General features: G+C 42.6%; 1 protein-coding gene across 15 annotated transcripts in view; it reads right to left on the bottom strand.

Moving 5' to 3' along the window:
* ACOXL (acyl-CoA oxidase like) overlaps window positions 1-20,172 on the bottom strand; it is a 360,428-nt gene that overhangs the window by 166,154 nt on the left and 174,102 nt on the right. For all 15 annotated transcript variants that reach the window (XR_011425932.1, XR_011425936.1, XR_011425935.1 and 12 more), the window contains one exon: window positions 4,662-4,815. Coding sequence is in view for 10 of the 15 variants with exons in the window: in XM_070235145.1 (XP_070091246.1) it covers window positions 4,662-4,815 (154 nt within the window). In the remaining 5 variants the exon portion in view is untranslated. The remainder of the gene's footprint in view (window positions 1-4,661; window positions 4,816-20,172) is intronic.

Raw genomic sequence — 20,172 nt, 5'->3', positions numbered from 1 at the left:
AGGCTGTGACACGCTAGCAGGTCGTGAAATCAATTTAATGCATCATGACTAGCTTTTCTTAAAATGACATAAACTAGAAAGAAAATACTAGAGCACATCACAATAATGAGGCAAGTACCGTTTCGTGAAATTTATTTTTTTGATTTCATATATATATTTTTGCAAATACAGGGTAGTAAAGAAAAGTGTACCTTTTACTTTGGATCACTGGTCTAAAGAATTTGAAAGCCACTGGTCCAGCAACTATTAAGGTTCTGTGTTCAGCTGCTGGTGGGGGTGGGAATTGGTATAACCTTTATTGACAACACAATTATCATTTGAATACTTGATCCCAAGGAAACAATCACAGGTCTGCAAAAAAGGAAAAAGTTAGGTACCAGAATGTTTTCTATAGTGTCATTTATAATAATGAAAAAACTTGACATAAACTAAAGGATTGGTTGAATAAACTATGGTATGTCTACACGATAACGGGTACCAGCCATCAAAACTTTGTTGCAAAGGAGTGATATGAAGGAGTATGCATGTCAACTCTTAGGTGAAAAGGAGAGGTTGTAAGATTTTAAACACTTGCACACACAATACAGAGAAAGGATATAGTGTTCATGATAACAAACATCTCTGGGAAGTAAAATTTGGGGGATATATGTACTTCTTCCTTTTCTGTATTTTCAAACATTTCTACAATGGATATGCACTATTTTTGAAATTGGTAAAAATAATATAATAAATGTGATTCCAAATATGCTTTACTCAGCAAAGAAGCTGCCCTCCACAGCTGGTGCTCACGTTAGGCAACAGCAACAAACATTAAAGTTAGCGGTCGAGAGAAACAGGATTTCACGGGGCCGTAGGTTGAGAGAAGAGGCAAAAATGAGGTGCCAGATATACTCCTATCTTGATAAGTTGTACAATGATTTCCCAACCTTGCCCTCTTCTTAAGTCCCTGTCTTCTAAACTATACAACAAATGAGCCACCAAGATGGGCCTGGGCAGGTTTTGGACTTAATAAATGTCACTGTCGTTCTGAATACAAGCAGCCTATAGGCAATATCAGTATTCCTTCTCTTCCAAAAGTAAGGATAAAGTCAGATGTTAAAAAAAGTGTTCAGGGTGAAAAAATAATAATAAAGAAAGAAAAGATCAAGGGGGCCAAGTTTTGTGGATTAATCTCAACTTCTAAGAGTAAGAAAGAAAAATGGTACACAGGGCAAGCACTGAGTCAGTCCCATCTGTCCATCATGGATGTCTGTCCACCATTCCATCTGTCCATCAATCCACTGTCCATCAGGCCATCTGTTGAACCGTCTGTCAGTCAGCAGGTGCTTACTGATACTCAACGCTATAGTGAGAATAGGGCGGTAGTGGTCAAGGACTCGGTCCCTGCCCTCTCTGCCTTCATGGTCTGACCTCAGTTTACTCATTTGTAAAATGGCAATAAATGAGAATCGCTAACATCGTGAAGTCTACTACGTGCCAGGCACCGTGTCAAAGGCTCTGTCTCTATGAACTCAGTCATCTGCAGCCCGTGGTTCTGGGGACGGAAGTGCCACCTGAGTGCTGGCCTCCACCAGCCGTGTGGTTGGGTTAGTCCCTTCTCCAGGTCTAATTCTGGCCTCTTTCTTCACTCCTTTCCTCCCCTGCACCCTCACTTGGACCCAGCCCATGCCCGTCCTGAGGTTCCTAGAAGCGCCACATACGCCCACACCTTCCCCCGTGTGCAGGTGTCCCCTACCCAGCAGGTCCTCCGCCACCCATGTGGAAGGCTCTTGGTTGCCTTTTAAGTTGCTAAAATGAACTGCTCAGGGAACCCCCACCCCTACGCCCAGACCTCGCTGAGTCCTCCCAGGCCTGGCTGCTGCCCAGGGCCTGCCACATCATGCTGGGCTCGGCATCCACTTCGAACGATGGCAAGCAAAACAGACCGTGTAGGCTTTTTTCCTCCAAATCCCCAGGCTAGACACATCATAGAGATGTCAACCGCCACTTCCCAGATTCACGTGTGAGGCATTTCATGCTCATCGTCTCATATAATTTAACCCTCACAACCTCGACCAAGGAGGGCCTGTTATCCTCATTTTTAACATGGGAAAACTGAGGCATAGAGAGGGAAATAACTTGCCCAAGGTCACACCCAGGGTTGCTGGCTCAAAGACAGTAAATGTGTGTCAAAATAAATTTTTTAGAAGCGAGACCTACTTAAGATCTACAGGCCATGAAAGAGGTGGTTTTCAGCATCATCTGAGCAAACCCCAGACCCAAGTCCAGACTCTCCGCTCCTGGAGGCCTCCTGCCTGAAGAAGATGCAGTGGATGGAAATCTGAACTGAAAACAATTAGAAGATGCTCGTGCTTTTCTCTCGACAGATATTATGTCTCTACAAATAGCCTTGTGCTAGGTGTTGAGTGGATACGGGGGTGGAGAGGAGAAGGGAAGAAACAAAAATGGGAATCAGGGTCTTCTGCACCCAGGTTGCTGGGAGCTCCTGGGAAGCAAAGCTGTGTGAGCAGGGGGCCCTGTGGCATGGCAGGGCTGGCCGCTCACCCTGGAAGAGCTGCCCTCCAGCGTCGTGTCTTGTCTATAACACTGTGGTGGAGGGGTCATTTCTACACTGCTGGGTGGTGCTGGGCAACAAAGAAGAGCACAACTGGCCAGGGTCGCAGACAGCAGAGTGAGGGCTGATGGTTCAGGGCATCCCTGCCAGGGCTCAGGACTGACCGAGGGAAAATATGGCCTCCCAGAATGGTGCACTGGGGCCAGGTCTGGGGACAGCAGGTCACGAAGGCCAAGAGGAGTGCAGGAGGGCCTCTGTGTAGGGAGGGAATGAGGCCGGGGGACAGGAGACCACTGGGCATGAAAGCCCATGAAATGCTTCAAAGGAAAGGAGCCAAGGAAGGAAGACTAGACCACAGAGGGTTTTGAGCAGGCCCTCGGGTTAAGTCATCTGTCACAGGCTACAATATCTGCATCGGCTCAGTCCCCCAGCAGTGCCCCAGGCCTCCCGTTGTGTGGACAGTCCCTGCCTGAGGGGTCACTTCAAGTCTTACCTGCCACCTGCTGACCTAAACCTTCTTGCTCTAACCCGAATCCCTGAGTTCTGTCCCTAGCTGCTGCCAGCAAACTCCTGTCTGAAGAGGCAGCCACATTCCTGGAGCTGCAGGTGGACAGCAGCCACCTGCCAGGGGTCTCCCAACTTGTCAGGTCACTAAAGAAGGTCACAGCAAGTCATTGCTCCTGCCTACCTTGGAAGACCTTGGCTCCTGGACCAGCTGTGCCTCAGGGTGAGCTGTCCCTTTATTCTCTGTTCTCCTTCTTTTCCATGTGGACCCCCACACAACATCCACCCAGGAGCAAAGCGAGTGTGTCCACCACCACACCCACCATCATGGACCCAGAGAGCACACCTGACTAACCAAGGCCCCCTTCATCACGGGCACCTAACGAGAAACCATCACGCTGGCTTTCACATGAGAGAAGACTGGAGGCTCACATTCCCATCCTCACAGTTCCTGTGGGAGAAACCCTCGGGTTCTGTCTGTGGTGAAGGCCCCATCCTCGCCCCTCCATGGGCCCTGGCTCTGATGCAGACAGGCAGGTTGTCAGGTTCTCCAGAAACTCATCCTTTCCCTTTTCTTTTCTACAGCTGCCCTTGACTTGCTCTTGACCACTTCTCACTGAGACTAAAACTCTTCATCCTTCCCTTCAGGTTCGGAGCTGCTGTTATTAGGCAAATATTCAGCCAAGTTTAGGATTAAACTCAGGCTAAAGGCCCAACAGGGCTTCCTCCTCCCAGACTCCTCCTGCAGTGCCTGCATCCGGCCCGCATGCTGAGGAGGCGGGCAGGCCCTGGGGGCTGCTGACATAGGGTTGCCACCTGGGGCTGAACCCTAGTTGCCACCGCAACTAATGCCGGTAGTCCTGCCAGGCCACCAAGTCACAGGTCCATGACCCAATACCGCACCTGTCCTGCCCTCAGAGACCCCACCTGGATACCCTCCTCGCCAGCTCTGGGCCCCCACAAGGGCCTGAGGCTGCCTGCATCCTGCCTTCTGCCCCTGAGGCCCCTGCACTCTGAGGGCTGTGGGGAAAAGGGCACAGAAGCCTGCTGTTCTCAGAGCCTCCCTCAACCCTCCAGGGTCACACTGGGGTTTTTCACACCTCCTGCCCTCACCACATAGTCGTGTCTGAGGCCTGGGGCTGTGGACACACTAAGCAGTCCCTAAATGCTTGGCACGTCTCTGTCTGCTCCTTCCCAGGCTAGAAGCCCCTGGAATCATTTCCTGCATTCTCCCCCAGGGATTCAAACGCTAGAGCAGAGCTTTGATCATCTGACCCTCATTGGCCCTTCCCATACTGTCAACAACCGCACAATAGATGGTGACAGTTACTGACAGTTACTGATAGTTACTGCGGGCCTCCGGCCAGGCGCTGTGGGCCGAGCATTTTACAAACAGTCTGCATCAGTCCTCATAGCATCATACGAGGTGGACATGCATACAGGACAAGACTAAATAATGCACCCAGGGTCATGGGGGCCGTCGGGGTTTCCGCCTGGCTCCAAAGCCGGTGCTCCACGCACTGGCACATGGTGCTCCCCCAACGCGAGCTATGACACAGGGACCCTGCGGGTCTGGCACCCCTTGGGGCCGCGGGGGGCTCACCATGCCTCCGGTGCACTCACGGCAGTCCTGCAGGCATCTGATGTTCTCCCAGGTACTATAGGCCTTCAGCCCCGCCACCAGCGCCTGCAGCGGGCGACTGTCCACCAGCTCCTTCCCGTGGAAGACATCCTCGTCCAGGAGGACCCCGGCATACCTGTGAGACAGGCAGAGATGTGTGAGGGACCCAGCAGCACCCCAACCCACGTGAGAGGGAGCACGGGGGAACGAAAACACAGGCCGGTGACTGAGTAAATGCAGGGGTTAACCTGGTCCTCCCTCAGTGGCTCCTAAAGCCGCCACATGCCCTTCAGAACCCTCACCCTGCACCATGATGCTCCACGGCACCATCCTCCCCTAGGAAGGCCCCTCCTCCACCTTCCCTCCAAGTTTGCTTTTCAGCCAGTCCCTCACAGGCCTCATTGCTCACGGTGGCATCTGTCTTCACACCCCTGACCCCACGGAAATGGAGCACTCGGCTTACTTCTCTCTCTATTTTAATCTCTAGTTTGGATCATATTCCAAACTATTTTCTTCTTGCCTTCACGCAAAAACAGTTTCACATGTCTCTTGTATTTCTAATTTTTTAAATTCCACTGCCATCAAAAATCCTGAAACGTACTGTGTGCTAGCCAGAATAATGGCCCCCCAACGATGTCCAGGTCCTCATCCCGGGAACCTCAGAGTATATTACCCCACCTGGCAAAAGGGATCTTGCAGACGTGATTTAGTTAAGGATCTTGACATGGGGAGGGTATCCCGGATTGCCCAGCTGGGCCCAATGTAATCACAAGGGCCCTTCTAAGTGAGAGGGAGGAGGAGAGGAAGACAGAGACAGGCCCAGGAAGCAGCCAGGGTGACGCAGTACAGAAAGACTCAAGCGGCCATTGCTGGCTTTGAAGATGCAGCAAGCAGCCAAGAGCCAAGTAGTGAGGCAGCCTCCGGCAGCTAGAAAAGGCAAGGGACCGGATCCTCCCCTGAGCCTCCAGAAGGAACGTAGCCCTCCCGACAACTTGATTTTTGATGGATCAGTGAGACCCATTTCAGATTTCTGACCTCTAGAAATGTAAGGTAATAAATCTGCCTTGTATTAAGCCACCAAGTTTTTGGCAATTAGTTACAGCACCATTCGGAAAGGAATACAGATTAGGAACCATTTCTTCCTTCAAAATCATGAGTCACTGTTTTCCCTCATTTCTCGGCCATCTGTGGGCATGACTACTGTGCAGGGCATGGCAGTGTCTGTTGGCCTTGCTCCGTCTGCATGCCTCTGTCTCAATTTGAAGCCAGGTACCTGAGGGTGACTGTGGATATTCAATAAGAAGGTGATTGCCTTTTGACCTTGTTCCCAACATGGACACGGATGAATCTTGTCAATTTGCTGTTTTATTGTTTAACTTGAGGGCTGACTCAGGTCTGGAGGGTTTGTGAGTTTGTGTTGCAGAAGAAAGAATGCCTTGGGGGAGGTTGTGATCACCGGATGGCTGGCCCTCAGCAGTGTTGCAGATCACCCAGGGGCTCATCAGGAGTGGCCCCTTTGTTTCTCCGAAGCTCGAAGCTCGTCCTGCTGAGCCCCTTAGCTCTATAAAACCCCCATGCTTTTTGCTCTGGTTAAGGCGGATTTGAGCAAACTCAGGCTACTACCTTCTCATTTTGGCCAATTCGAATAAATCTTTCTCCTTCTCCAAGCACTGATGTCTCAGGGTTTGGGTTGCTGCACGTTGGGTGCATGAACTTGAGATTAAGAGGTTCTGTATCAAGTTCTGGTTTTCTTCTCTGCCATCTTTCAAAATTCCATAGTGGAGGGTACAGCTTCCCCTCCCGCTCTCTTCTTTTGAACACCTTCCTATTAGCCTTGTTTATAAAGTCTCTTTTAAAATGAGTTAGTGTCTGTAACAACTTCTAGGAATAAAAAGCTTTACTGAAATCTTTCTAAACTCAGCCAAACTACAGGACACAGAGGAAGCCCTAGGACCAGGCACTAAAGTCAAGGGTGGTCAACACACAGGGAGGGTACTTTCCTCTAAGCATCTCAAACTTATTGGAAGGATCCAGGGAAGTGCCATGACGTATGGCCTCATTGGTCTCAACGGAAGGCCCAGATGCTGGAGATTGATCATGGTGACAACAGTTAGATGTGTTGATTCATTGATTGTTCTCCATCAACTGAGTGTCATCCATTGAGGTGATTATGTGACTTGTCTGCTTCATGTTAATATGGTGAATTATATAGATTGATTTCAAATGTTAAACCAACCTAACATTCCCGGGATAAACCCCACTTGGTCATTGTATATTACCCTTTTTATATTTGACAGTATGTGATGTACTAACATTTTGTCCATAGGAAAAAGTGGTCTCACAATGGCTTTGTCTGGTTTTTGGTGTCTGGGTAATGCTTCAAAAATTAGTTGGAAAGTTTACACTTCTCCCTTATTTTCTGAAAGAGTTTGTATAAAATTTGGGTGTTTTCTTTTCTTAAATATTTGGTAGATTTCACCAGTAATGTCCAATAAAGCTATTCAAATTTTCTATTTCTTTTTTGAGTCACTTTTGGTAGTACATATCTTTCAAGAAATGTGCGTATGTCACATATGCTGTCAAATGTGTCGGCATTATACTGATACTGCATCAGTAACATAATAATAATGATATTTAATTTTATTCTTTCAAAGTCTGTAGGATCTGTAGTGATGTCCTCTTTTTTATTCCAGGTACTGGTAATTTGTGTCTCTTTTTTCCTTGACCAATCTAACTAAAGGTCTATCAATTTCATCTATCTTTTGAAAGAAAAAAATCGTTTTTGGCTTAATTATTTTTTCTCTATTTTTTGGACACTTCTTATTCTATTGATTTCTGCTCTCATTATTCTTTCTCTTTATTTGTTTAATTTAATTGTTTGATTTGTTCGTCTCTTGCTAGGTTCTTAAAATAGAAATTTATGCCATTGGCTTTGGACCTTTCTTCTTTTCTAATGTAAGCATTTAAAGTATACATTTTCCTCTGAGCACTGCCTTAGCTGTATACACAAATTTTGATATGTTATATTTCATTATTTTGTTCAAAATATTTTCTAATTTCTCTTGTGATTTCTTCTTTAACCTAAGAATTAGGTGTGTTGTTTAGTTTCCTGATATTTGGGGATTATTCCAGATATTTTTCTGTTATTAATTTCTAATTTAATTTCATTCTACTCAGAGAACATACTTTGTATGATTTCAATTCTTTTAAATTTACATGGTCTGTCTTGATAAATGTTCTATGTACACTTGAAAAGAATGTGTATTCTCCTGTTGTTGGGTGGAGTGTTCAATAAGTGTCATTCAGGTCAAGTTCATTAGTAATGTTGTTCATATCTTTTGTCTCATTACTAGTTTTGTCTGTTTATTATATCAGTTACTCGGAGAGAAGGATTGATGCCTGCCACTATAATTTTAGATTTGCTAATTTCTCCTTTCAGTACTTTCCATCTCTGCTTCATGTATTTTGAGGCTATTTTGTTGAGTCCATGTAAATTTGGATTGTTATGTCTTCTTGATGAATAGATTGCCTTAACATCATGAGCTGTTCCCCTTTATCTTTGGTAATTTTCCTTTTTCAGAAGTTACATTATCTAATACTAATATATCCACTCCAGCTCTCTTGTGGTTATTGTTTGTAGATATAAATTTTTTATTCTCATTCTTTTAACCTATTTGTCTTTAAATTTTAAGTGAGTTTCTTGTAGGAAGCATCCAGTTCAGTCTTGACTTACATCTGATAATCTACAAATAGGAGTGTTTAAACCATTACACCTAATGCAATTATCAACATGATTGCATTTGCAATTTTTCCCCTAAGTGTCCCATATGTTCTTTGTTCCCTTTTCCCACTGCTCTTGTCTTCTTTTGATTAATTGAATAATTTTTAGTATTCCACTGTTAGCTTTCTAACTATGCTACTCTTATTTTTATTAGTGATTTTTCTATGGTCTAAAATATGCATCTTTTTTCCTTATCAACATTATTGAGGAATAGTTTATTTACAACAGATTGCATTCATTCAAAGCACACCATTGAAAGTATTTTGACAACTGTACATATCCATTAGAATGCCACCACAATCCAGCTACCGAATATTTCCACATTTTCCTAAAAATGCCTCATGCCTTTTTGCAGTCCATCCCTTCCTTCACCCCCACCTCCAGGCCACCACTGGCCTGCTCTTTGTCGCTGTAGATTAGTTTTCATTTTATGTAAATGGGATTATACAGTATGTGTTATGTCCTGCTTCTTTCAATAACCACACTGTTTTGAGATTCATCCACTTTGTAGCATGTATTAGAAGTTGTTCCTTTTAGTCGCTGACCAGAATCCATTCTATGCAATGCATATATTACATTTCATTTATGCATTCACTTGATGCACATTTTGGTTATTTCCAGTTTAGACCTATTACAAATAAAACTGCTATGAAAATTCATGTAAAAATCTTAGAGGAGACATATGTCTTCATTTCTCTTGAGTAAATACGTAGGAGTGAAATGACTGGTCATATGATAGATGTATTTTTAACTTTTAAGGAACTGCCAAATAATTTTTCAAAGTGGTTGTGCAATATTACATTCCCACCAGCAGTGCACGAGAATTCTAGTAGTTCCACATGCCTGCCAACAATTGGTGTTTGCAGTCTTTACAATTTTAGTTATCTTAGAGGATATGTAATGGCAAATTCTCATGGTTTGAATTTGTGTTTCCTGATAACTTATGATCGTGAGCATCTTTTCATGCCTTTTGGCTAACCATTCATATATCTTCTTTTGTTAAGTGTTTATTCAAAACTTTTGCCCATATTCTGTTCGTTTGCTTATCTTATTTTTAGCATTCTTTACGTATTCTGGATAACATCCCCTTGTCAAATATTTGTATTGCAAATATTTCCTCCCATTCTGTGGCTTGCCTTTTTGTTTCCTTATTGACAAAAATCAATTTTGGCTCAAGGTATTTACCTTTGTCCATCCATAGAATAATCTTGTAACATCTGAACATCCCTGTTTCCTCAGTAAAACCTGCACATGCAAAACATGTTGCTTTTGGCCTCATCCTACAGCAAACAGGAAAGACTGCTATCCAACCACATACCTGAAACCACTGAGCTGGGGCAAGTTAACAAAACATGAAAACCATCATTCATTTAATTGGTACTTGGATGGAAAGAAATCTAATTGCATTCAGCAACTGCTATAAGCAAAGGGCTTGTGCATTTAGCATCTAACTTTGTCCTTACAAGGACCCTGTGAAACAGGAAATCATATCCCCACTTTACAGATGGGGAAACTGAGGCTTACCAGAGGTTACATATGTAAGTCAAGGTCTCTGTTAGGGCAGAGCTAGGATTCGAACTCAGAGCTCTCTAATCCTAAACACCATCCTCTTTTCACTGTAAATAATGGACTTGTCAGTGCCCTAGTAAGTTTATACCATTCCAAATCTACGCTATGGTATAGTCACCCATGCCCTGGGCTCTGACTGCAATGCGAGGACTCTCAGGGAAGCCCAGATCTGGTCATTCCAAAAAATGAGCATATTATTCCCCACGGACCTCCCTAAACACGCATTCACACACACGCAGACACTCACATATACACACTCACACACACACAGCCCCATACATTCTCCAAGGTGGAAATGGGTGGGAAATAAGAAATAAATAGGATTTAAGAAAAGAAAGAGTTGTGAGACTCTCTCCTAGCAGCCGGCTGCTGAGATTTCTTTGCTTGAGACTGACAGACACGGGCCCTGCTGAGGGAGTGTCCCTCCGCCTGTGGAGAGGTGCACACAGTGGCTCTTGTTCTTTGTCATACACTCACGTCTGCTTGCAGAGGATCTGAGAAAGCCTTCTGTGTTCACAGCTCTTTGGAAAATGTGCTTGTGGCCCAGAAGATAAATTAGGAAATAGGGATTCTGTGGCAAAATTATTCTTCATTTCTAAATGTGCGTTTTAAGTAGGCGATGCCTTTACAAATGCAAGGTATTTATTTACAGGTTATATCCACGTGACATATTAGAACCCACCATCAAGGTAAGATTCATGAGAAATGCACATGAGTATTTCTAAAACTGTTAAGTCAGCACCGAGAGGGCAGGATTGAATTTACAAAAATCTGTGGCATAGTGGTTAAGTTCGTGTGCTCTGCTTCAGCGGCCTGGGATTTGTGGGCTCAGATCCTGGGCACAGACCTACACGCCACTCATCAAGCCATGCTGTGGTGGCACCCCACATATAAAATAGAGGAAGACTGGCACACATGTTAGCTCAGGGCCAATCTTCCTCACCAAAAAAAAAAAAAAAGACCAAGACCAAACAGGGCTTTGGCAATAACATATCAGAATTATTTAAGAATACAATAGAGTACACAAATACTAGTGTTTATTTGGTCAGGTAGCTAAGGTGCTTAACTATCCTGAACTCCACTTTTTGATAAAGATAGGACTTTGGTGAGCTTCTGTAAATCATGAAGTGCCATTCTACCCATTCCTTCATTCAACAAGTATTCATGAGATCTTACTTTGTGTCAGGCATGGTTCTAGGAGGAATGGAAACATCAATTGAAAAACAAAGAGAGAAATTTGTTGAGTTGTCATGAGGCGTTAAATGAGTTACTACACGTAAAATCTTAGGACAGAGCCTGATACAAGGTAAGCAATTGAATATGTGTTAGCTATTATCTCAATTTTGTATCTGCAAGTGTTGAGTAAAAACAGATTGCCAGAGAGAATGATGACTCCAGTGAAAGACAGCACAGTGGCGCTCCGGCCCCTCCTGGCCTGGAACCCAGCCTGGGCTGCTGGAGCTGCCCATTTGGCCTGGAATAAATTAGAAGAGAGGAAGACACAAAATACTCCTTTTGGCTGGCACATCACAAACATGGATATTTTTAAAAATTGTTGGTCACTCTCTAAGCTAGGAAATTCACTTTTGTAACAAATCTCATTAGACGATTCCAAGGGGAGATATCAGCTACGAACCACCCTGGCTGCCAGCTCCTGGACTCCTTCATAACGTGGACCCTCTGCTTCAGAGACCAACGCAAAGCTCCAAACAACCTCGTGGCCAAGTGCAATGTAATTGCACAAGGTGATTTCACTGAGTTCAGTTGAAGCAACTGTGCAGAGAGCCAGGCGCTCCTAGACGTGGAGATGCCAAATTAAGAATCTACAATTTCTATACTCGAAGAATTCACATCCACAAACCAAGAGTAATGGTGCCGTGATAACAGGGGGCCCAGGATGCTGCTCCAAGAAGCTCATAAGGGGGCTTCTTATTCCAGGAGGGGCTCAGAGAAGGTGTCTTGGAGAAGATGACAACTTGAACTGTATCTCAAAAGATGACGATGAACCACCAGGAGGCGGAGGCTGGGACGTGAGGGGTGAATGACGGAGGCAGGGTGGGGTCAGGCAGGAGATGGTGCTCTAGGGCCCTAGAAGGGAACTTGAGTTTTATCCAGTACAGAAGACACTGGAAGGCCAAGGGAGGGTCCAGCAGGTAAGTGAGAATTCAGATTCCATTTCAGGTGTGGCGGCTTGTGGAGAACGGATTTAAGAAGGGCCGGCTGAATGTGGGGAGCGGGAGTCAAGAGAGGAAGCTGGGGAGGGTCCAGGTGGGAGGATGGGAAGGAGGGCTTTGAGTGATTTCAATGTAGAAGGAAAAATCACGAGAATGTGGTAATTGGTGGGATTGGGGGTAAAAGCTTCAGGAGTCTTGGGAGCGATGGCAACAACAACAACTAATATTTATTAAGCATTTATTACCACCACAGGAGGGCCTCTACTCTCACAGTTGGTGGGTAAGAACATGGAGGGCATCAGCGAGGTGACGCTGCTTGCATGTCTGGCAAGTCCCGGACACCAACCACCCACTGGCGTGGTGCTGAGCCAGGAAGCATGCAGGGAGTCATCAGCATTCAGCAGTGGCTGCCCTGAGCCCCCCAGGAAGAGGTTAAAAAGCCACCCAAGGATAGGCACCATGGCCAAATGCAGAAAACAGGAATCCTAACTGGCCACCTGGGCCACAAGGCAGGCAGGGGGGTGACCTGTTAGCTGCTGAGTACCGAGGGCCTGGAAAGGCACCTGATGCACAGGCCATGTGGTGAAGGGAGGAGGGGACCGCTCTACCAGAAGGTGGAGTTCTGGAGAGGGTGGGAGGAAGAAAAGCCCTGGCAGGCTCCACAGGATGCCATCACCTCTCTTGGAGGCCCCCACCAAGCGAGCCCTCTGCTCACTAAGCTGGCCCTGCCTGGCAGCTGAGGAGTCAGTGGAGAGCTGGGTCCCACCTCTTTGGAAAAGCACATCAGATGACCTGAATGTGCATTCAGGTTGAGAACTGAGAACCAACCTCGGTATCAAGAATTATCTGACTTAGTTGAAGCAGGGCTGGACGGGTAAAGCCAAAAGGGGTACATGGGAAGAGGAATGTGCTGTGGGGAGTTCGTGACAACTTCAGATGGAATAGATAAGGTTAAAAGAAATGTCACAGGCTTATGATATGGAAAGACACCAGAGACTTTTGCTCCCTTAATAACAGCAAGGAAAAAAAATGGATAAAATAAAAATCATATTTTCCCAAAGAGCTATCAAAGAGCAAAGGCTTCAGGAAGACTTGATGAACTGAATTCCAGAGACAAACACTTTTTAGCAGACTGGACATTGCATAAGAAAGGAACAGAGAGCTTGAAGGCAGGTCCAGGGACATTATCCAGGCCGAAGCAGAGAGAAAGAAGATAGGAAGAAAAGAACGTAACTTCAGTGACATGCGGGATAATGCAAAGCAGTTTGTCATCTGTATCATTAGAGACCCAGAAGGAAAGGAAAGACAGAATGGGACAGAAAAACATATTTAAAGGAATAATGGCCAAAATATTTCCAAATTTGATGAAAAACTTCAACCCACAGATCCCAGGGGCTCAACAAACTCCAAACGGCACAGACACACAAAACCACAAAACCACACCTGGGCCAACACAGTCGAACTCTGAAAACCAAAGAAAAAGAGAAAATCTTAAAAGCAGCTAGAGTGGGAATATAAGGAAATAGCCAGAAAAATCATAGCTGTTTTTTCACAAGACCAAAGAATCACGAAGACAATAGAGGGATATCTTTAAACTGTTCAAAGAAAAATAAGCTATCAACCCAGAATTCTGTTATCTATTGGCAATGTCTTTCAAAAAAAAGAAGAAGAAATAAAGACTTTCTCAAAAAAACAAAAAATGGGGAGAATTCATTGCTAACAGACCATTCTACAAAAAATGTTAAAAGTTCTTCAGACAGGACAAATATGGTATCAGTTAGAAACTTGGATCTACACAAAGAAATTAACAGTGTTAGAAATGAAATAAATGAAGGTAAAAGAAAATTCAGTGTTCCTGATCTTTAATTGCTCTTATACATATCTCTGTAAAAGAAAAAGAGTAGCGATGTATCGTGTGTTTGTAGCATATTTAAAAGTAAATTATATGACAACAACAAAAAAGGACGGGAGGGAGGAATTGGGAATACGCTGTTTAAGATGCTGACACCACATGCGAAGCAGTATAATATTATTTGAAGGCAGGTCCAGGGACGTTATCCAGGCCGAAGCATAGAGAAAGAAGATAGGTAGAAAAGAACGTAACTTCAGTGACATGCGGGATAATACAAAGCAGTTTGTCATCTGTATCATTAGAGACCCAGAAGGAAAGGAAAGACAGAATGGGACAGAAAAATATATTGAAAGGAATAATGGCCAAAATATTTCCAAATTCGATGAAAAACTTCAACCCACAGATCCCAGGGGCTCAACAAACTCCAAACGGCACAGACACACAAAACCACAAAACCACACCTGGGCCAACACAGTCAAACTCTGAAAACCAAAGAAAAAGAGAAAATCTTAAAAGCTTAAAATCTGATTCACCAAAGATGTATACTGCAAATCCTGGGTCAACAACTAAAATATTTTTAAAAGATGTGTAAATAATAAATCAACAAAAGAGATAAAATGAAAAATAATGTTCAGTTAACCCAAGAGGTGTCATAAAAAAAAGGAAAAAGAAGCAAAAAGCATATGGGAAAAATAAAAATTAGCTATCAATATAGATTTGAATCCAAAAATATCAATAATCACTTTAAATGTAGTTAGTCCAAACATACCAGTTAAAAGTCAGAGATTTTCAAATTGGACAAAAAAGCAAGAGCCAAATACATGTTGTTTTATAAGAAACCCAGTTTACAAACAGAGATAGATTAAAAATAAAAGTATGAAGATATACCATGAAAACATTAAATGGAAGAACTGTGGAGTAGCTATATTAATGTGATAAGACAGGCTTTAGGACAAGGAATATTTTTAGGGATTAAGAGACAATTTACAGAATTATAATAGCATCAATTCTCCATGAAGACATAACAATTCCATGTGTCTATGCATCTCAAAAAAAAAAGTTTCAAAACACTTGAGGCAAAAACTGAAAGAAGAAATAGACAAATTCATAACTACAGTTGGAAATGCCAACCTTCTTCTCTCAGTCATTGATGAACAGGAAGGCAGAAAATCAGTGAAGATGTACATGTTCTGCAGGCACCAGCAACCAACTGAACCCAACCGACATTTATAGCTGTCCTCCCAGCTATAACAGGTTACGCATTCCTCTCAGTGCGGAACAAGTTACGTATGCACACGCACGCACGTGTGCGCATGTCTCTGTGTGTGTGTGTGTATTCTGGTCCGTACATTTAAGAGAATAAAATTCATAGAAAAGATGTTCTTGGACCATGACAGCACTCCTAAATAACCAAAGCAGTCAAAGTAGATGTCTCCAGGAGGATTTTAAACTATTTTGAACTGAATGAAAATGAAAACGAAAATACAACATATCAAAAACAGAGGGATGCAGGTAAAGCAATGCTCAGAGAGAAATTTTAGCATGTAATGATTATATTAGGCAAGAAGAAAGATCTCAAAGCAGTAACTCAACCACTCACCTTAAGAGAGAGAGAGAGAAAAACACAAAATATCAGGAATGAAAAAGGAGAAATCACTACTGGTCCCACAGGTGTTAAAAGGGCAATAAGAGACTACTACAACCAACACTATTGCAATAAACTGACAAATTAGATGAAACAAATCAAAACTCATTTAAGAAGAAATAGGTAATCTGCAGAGACATATATCTATTAAAATCTACAAACATGGGGCTGGCCCGGTGGTGTAGTGAAGTTCACGCGCTCTGCTTTGGTGGCCTGGGGTTCGCAGGCCCGGGTCCCAGGCACGGAACTAGCGCTGCTCATCAGGCCACACTGTGGTGGTGTCCCACATAAAATAGAGGAGGACTGGCACAGACGTTAGCTCAGCAGCAGTCTTCCTCACACACACACAAAAATCCTACAAACAAAGCCTCTAGGATGAATAAGAGAATTTCACAAGACTATAGATCAATATACTGAAGTAAATAGTATCCCTATATAATAGAAATAAACAATTGTACCCCCCCAAAGGTAAAATACCTAGGTATAAATATAGCAAAATATGTGCAGGATCTATATGTTGAAAATGACAAAACACTGAAGACTAAAGATAGAAATCTAAGAAGATCTAAATAAATGGAGAGATGCACAGTGTTCCATGAATTGTACGACTCCACATTAAGAAGTCAATTCTCCCCAATTAGATCTATAGATTCAACACAGTCCAGAGCAAAATACCAGCAATCTTCTTTGTAGCTATTTACAGGATGATTCTAAAATGTATAAAATAAAGGCAAAAAGGAATGAGAAGAGCCAAAACAACTCTGGAAAAGAAAAACAAAGTGGAAGAAAATTCACACGACCCAATTTCAAGACAAATCAAAATTTAAAGCTTTCAAATCAAATCAAAATTAAAAACTATTGCTCTGATTAAGACATTTTTAAAAGAATAAAAGGAAAAATGACCCACTGGGAGAAAATATTTGCAAATCACATATGATACAAAAAAATCTATCCAGAATATATAAGGAACTCTCATACTCAACACTAAGGAAACAAATATCCAGATTTAAAAACGGGTGAAAGCTCTGAACAGATGCTTCACCACAGAAAATAGACAGGTGGTAAATAAGCCCATGAAAAGATACCGAACATCATTAGTTATTAGGGTAATAAGAATCACAACCATTAGAAAAGCCAAAAAAATTAAAAAACAAAAATAAAACCTGATACCAGTGGCTGGCAGGGATGCAGAGCAGCTGGAACTCTCATGCATTACTGGTGGAAATACAAAATGATGCAACCACTTTGGAAAACAGTTTAGCAATTTCTTAGAAAGTTAAAAACACACCATACGACTCACCAATCCCACTTTTATGTACTCGCCAAGTGAATCAAAAACTTTTGTTTACATGAAAACTTGTAGAGGGTTGTTTATAGCGGTGTTATTCATAATCATCAGAAATTGGAAACAATCTGTATGTCCCTCCACAGGTGAATAGATAAACAACCTGTGGCACATCCATACACTGGAATACTAGTCAGCAATAAAAAGTAAGAAACTATTGACTCACCCAACAACATGGGTGAATCTGAAATGCATTTTGTTAAGTGAAAGAACCAGACCCAAAAGACTAAATAGCATACAGTTCCATTTATATGATATTCTGGAAAAGGAAAAACTATAGATGTGAACAACAGGTTGCCAGAGGGGGAGAGTATGAAGAGGAGTTGACTACAAAGGGCAGCACGAGGAAATGCAGGATGTGATGAAACAACTTGGTTTGATATTGGAGTGGAGACGCACAACTCTATGCCTTTATCAAAACCCATAGAACCGTATGCCACAAAGAGTGAATTGTATTGTACACAAATTTAAAAACAACAATAACAATCAGGATGTCAGGGGAACACAAGATGGAAGGTAGACGGTGACAAATGAAGCTAACAGCAGTACAAATGTTTGACACAACCACACTGAAGCAGACGAGAAAGGAGCTAACCTAAAAACCTTGGGAAAACAGTGGTTTGAGTAGATATTGAAAGGCGAAAGAAAAAAACAACTATACACTAACAGTGTACTCCGGGTGATAACTGTTTTTCTCACAGTGGTAAGGATTTGCAATTCTGAAACTAATTTCAGTATGACATGCACACTACGGTCAAATAAGAAACTGTGTTATCATGGGGCCAGCCCGGTGGCACAGCGGTTAAGTTCGCACGTTCGGCTTCCGCAGCCCAGAGTTCGTCGGTTTGGATCCCGGGTACAGACGTGGCACTGTTTGTCAAGCCATGCTGTGGTAGGTGTCCCACGTAAAACAGAGGACGATGGGCAGGGATGTTAGCTCAGGGCCAGTCTTCCTCGGCAGAAAGAGGAGGATTGGCAGCAGATGTTAGCTCAGGGCTAATCTTCCTCAAAAAACAAAATGTATTATCATTAAGGAGAGTTAGATTTCTCCCAGTCAGAGAAAAAAGTTACAAATAAGGAAAGGAGAAAATGCTAGAATAAATCCTGTGGTGCTAGAGCAGAGTCAGAGGTATCAATATGAACTCATTTTTAAAATTTTACTGTATATACTGATACATTACATACATTTCCTAGCCATGTCCTCTGAGGAGGACTAGAAACAATGACACCCCAGTAAGAGTTAGCACACCAAGCACTCAGATCTTAGCCTCCAAATACCATTCTCCAATCAAAGGAACCAAGGATTCCCGGGCTGGGGCAGGACAAATACAATATGACCCCGGAACATCTTCTGTGGTCATAGGGTAAGGAAGTGCTAAAGAAACAAAGGGCACATCAAAAGGATATAGAGTGAGTTCAGTGGGAAAAAGAATTGTGACCACTCGCTGATGTCTGCTACGGGCAAAGGATGAAAAGCGGCAGTGGTGACCTACACATTGGGTATTTGACAACTCTGCCCTAGGTGATGCTTGCTGTATGAAGTATTACTCTCCATATGGATGACACGTCATCTACTCTGTAATTCAGCTTATGTCATGCCTATGTGACCATATTTTCCATACTAATATAAGAACACATGGTCTGTCAACAGAATTTCCTTAATTGATACTTTATTAGAATATTCAGGCTGTACCATCATTGTACTTTTTGTGGAAAACAGGGACCAACCTTGAGTTTCCCAGAAGAAATTGGTAGCTCAGCTGGGGTGGGAGAAAAAAAGAACCAGCATCTCAATCAAAACTGTGAATAAAACTTTATGCACTAGCTAGGCATTTTCTGTACATATTATTCATAAAAGAATTCAGGTGAAAAAGATGAAGCAGTCTTGTCCACAGCCAAGGGAGTTAATTCAGAGTTTGAAACTAAAAAAGAAAACGGACTTAGCGCGGGCTGAGCAAAGGGATCAAAAAAAGGACATATGAGTTAACCTACAAGAGTTCCCATGGCCACCGCTGTCACAGTTACAGCAACTAAATAAATAAAACAATAATGAATTGTAACCCAAAGAATAAGATAAAAGTCCATCAGTTCATACTGATATAAATAAATTATTAAATAAATGAAAGAAACAACTCTTCCTTACAGAAGAATTTCTCTGTGTGTGTAGGGAAATAGAAAATCATCATTATAACACCACAGTAATAATTGCTACAGGTTAGACCCATTGATCAATGCTTAAATTATTGGTTATGAGTTTGAGGAGAAGCACAATGTTTGTATAGCCTCAAAGTATTTTCCTCAAAATATTTACTAATTACTGTGATGGTTTTAAGATATTTCCACAAATCTTCGACGCTCTTCCCTCCAGAGGGTGGAGCTCAACTTTCCTCCCCTTGAGTGTAGGTGAGACTCATGACTTGCTTCTAAAGAACAGAGTTTGGAGAGGGAAAAACAATAACTCTTCACTGGAGAAGCCTGGCTGATGCACCTTAACCAAGTGATCAGGATTATCATCATCACGAATAAGACACACTGATATCAGGATACCTAAATATGACGTGATAAGAGCTCATCATTTTGTGTTTTTTCCTCCCAAATATCCATAACCTTAGTCATTCATGAGAAAATGTCATACAGTCCAAACCAAATACCTGGCCAGGACTGTCCTTAAGTGCTAAAGTGACAACAAGAAAGGACTGAGGAACTTCCACAGATTTGAGGACTCTAAGGAGCTCAGAAAACTAATTGCAAAGTTGGATCCTGGATCAGGAAAAGGACGTGAGTGGAAAGACGGGGGGAATTCAAATCAAATTTGGATAATTAATAATGTACTGACGTTAACTTTCTAGTTTTGATAATTGTACCATGCTCGTGTAGGATGGTAACATTAGAGGAGCTGAGTGAAGGCTATAGGGGACCTTTCTATATTCTTTCCACTTATTTTGTAAGACTAAAATTTTTCAAGTAAAATGTTTAAATTAAAAAGGCAATTGATTGCTTAAAAGAAAAAAATAGCGATGTACTATGGAGTTGTCAATGTAAAGAGAGGTAACATATATGACAACAGTAGCACAAAGGATAGAAAGGGGTAAATGGGATTACATTCTTGTAAGATTATATAATAGAC

Source organism: Equus caballus, chromosome 15, assembly GCF_041296265.1.
Source record: "Equus caballus isolate H_3958 breed thoroughbred chromosome 15, TB-T2T, whole genome shotgun sequence".
Lineage (NCBI taxonomy): Eukaryota > Metazoa > Chordata > Mammalia > Perissodactyla > Equidae > Equus > Equus caballus.
This window is presented reverse-complemented; position numbering and strand designations above follow the sequence as displayed.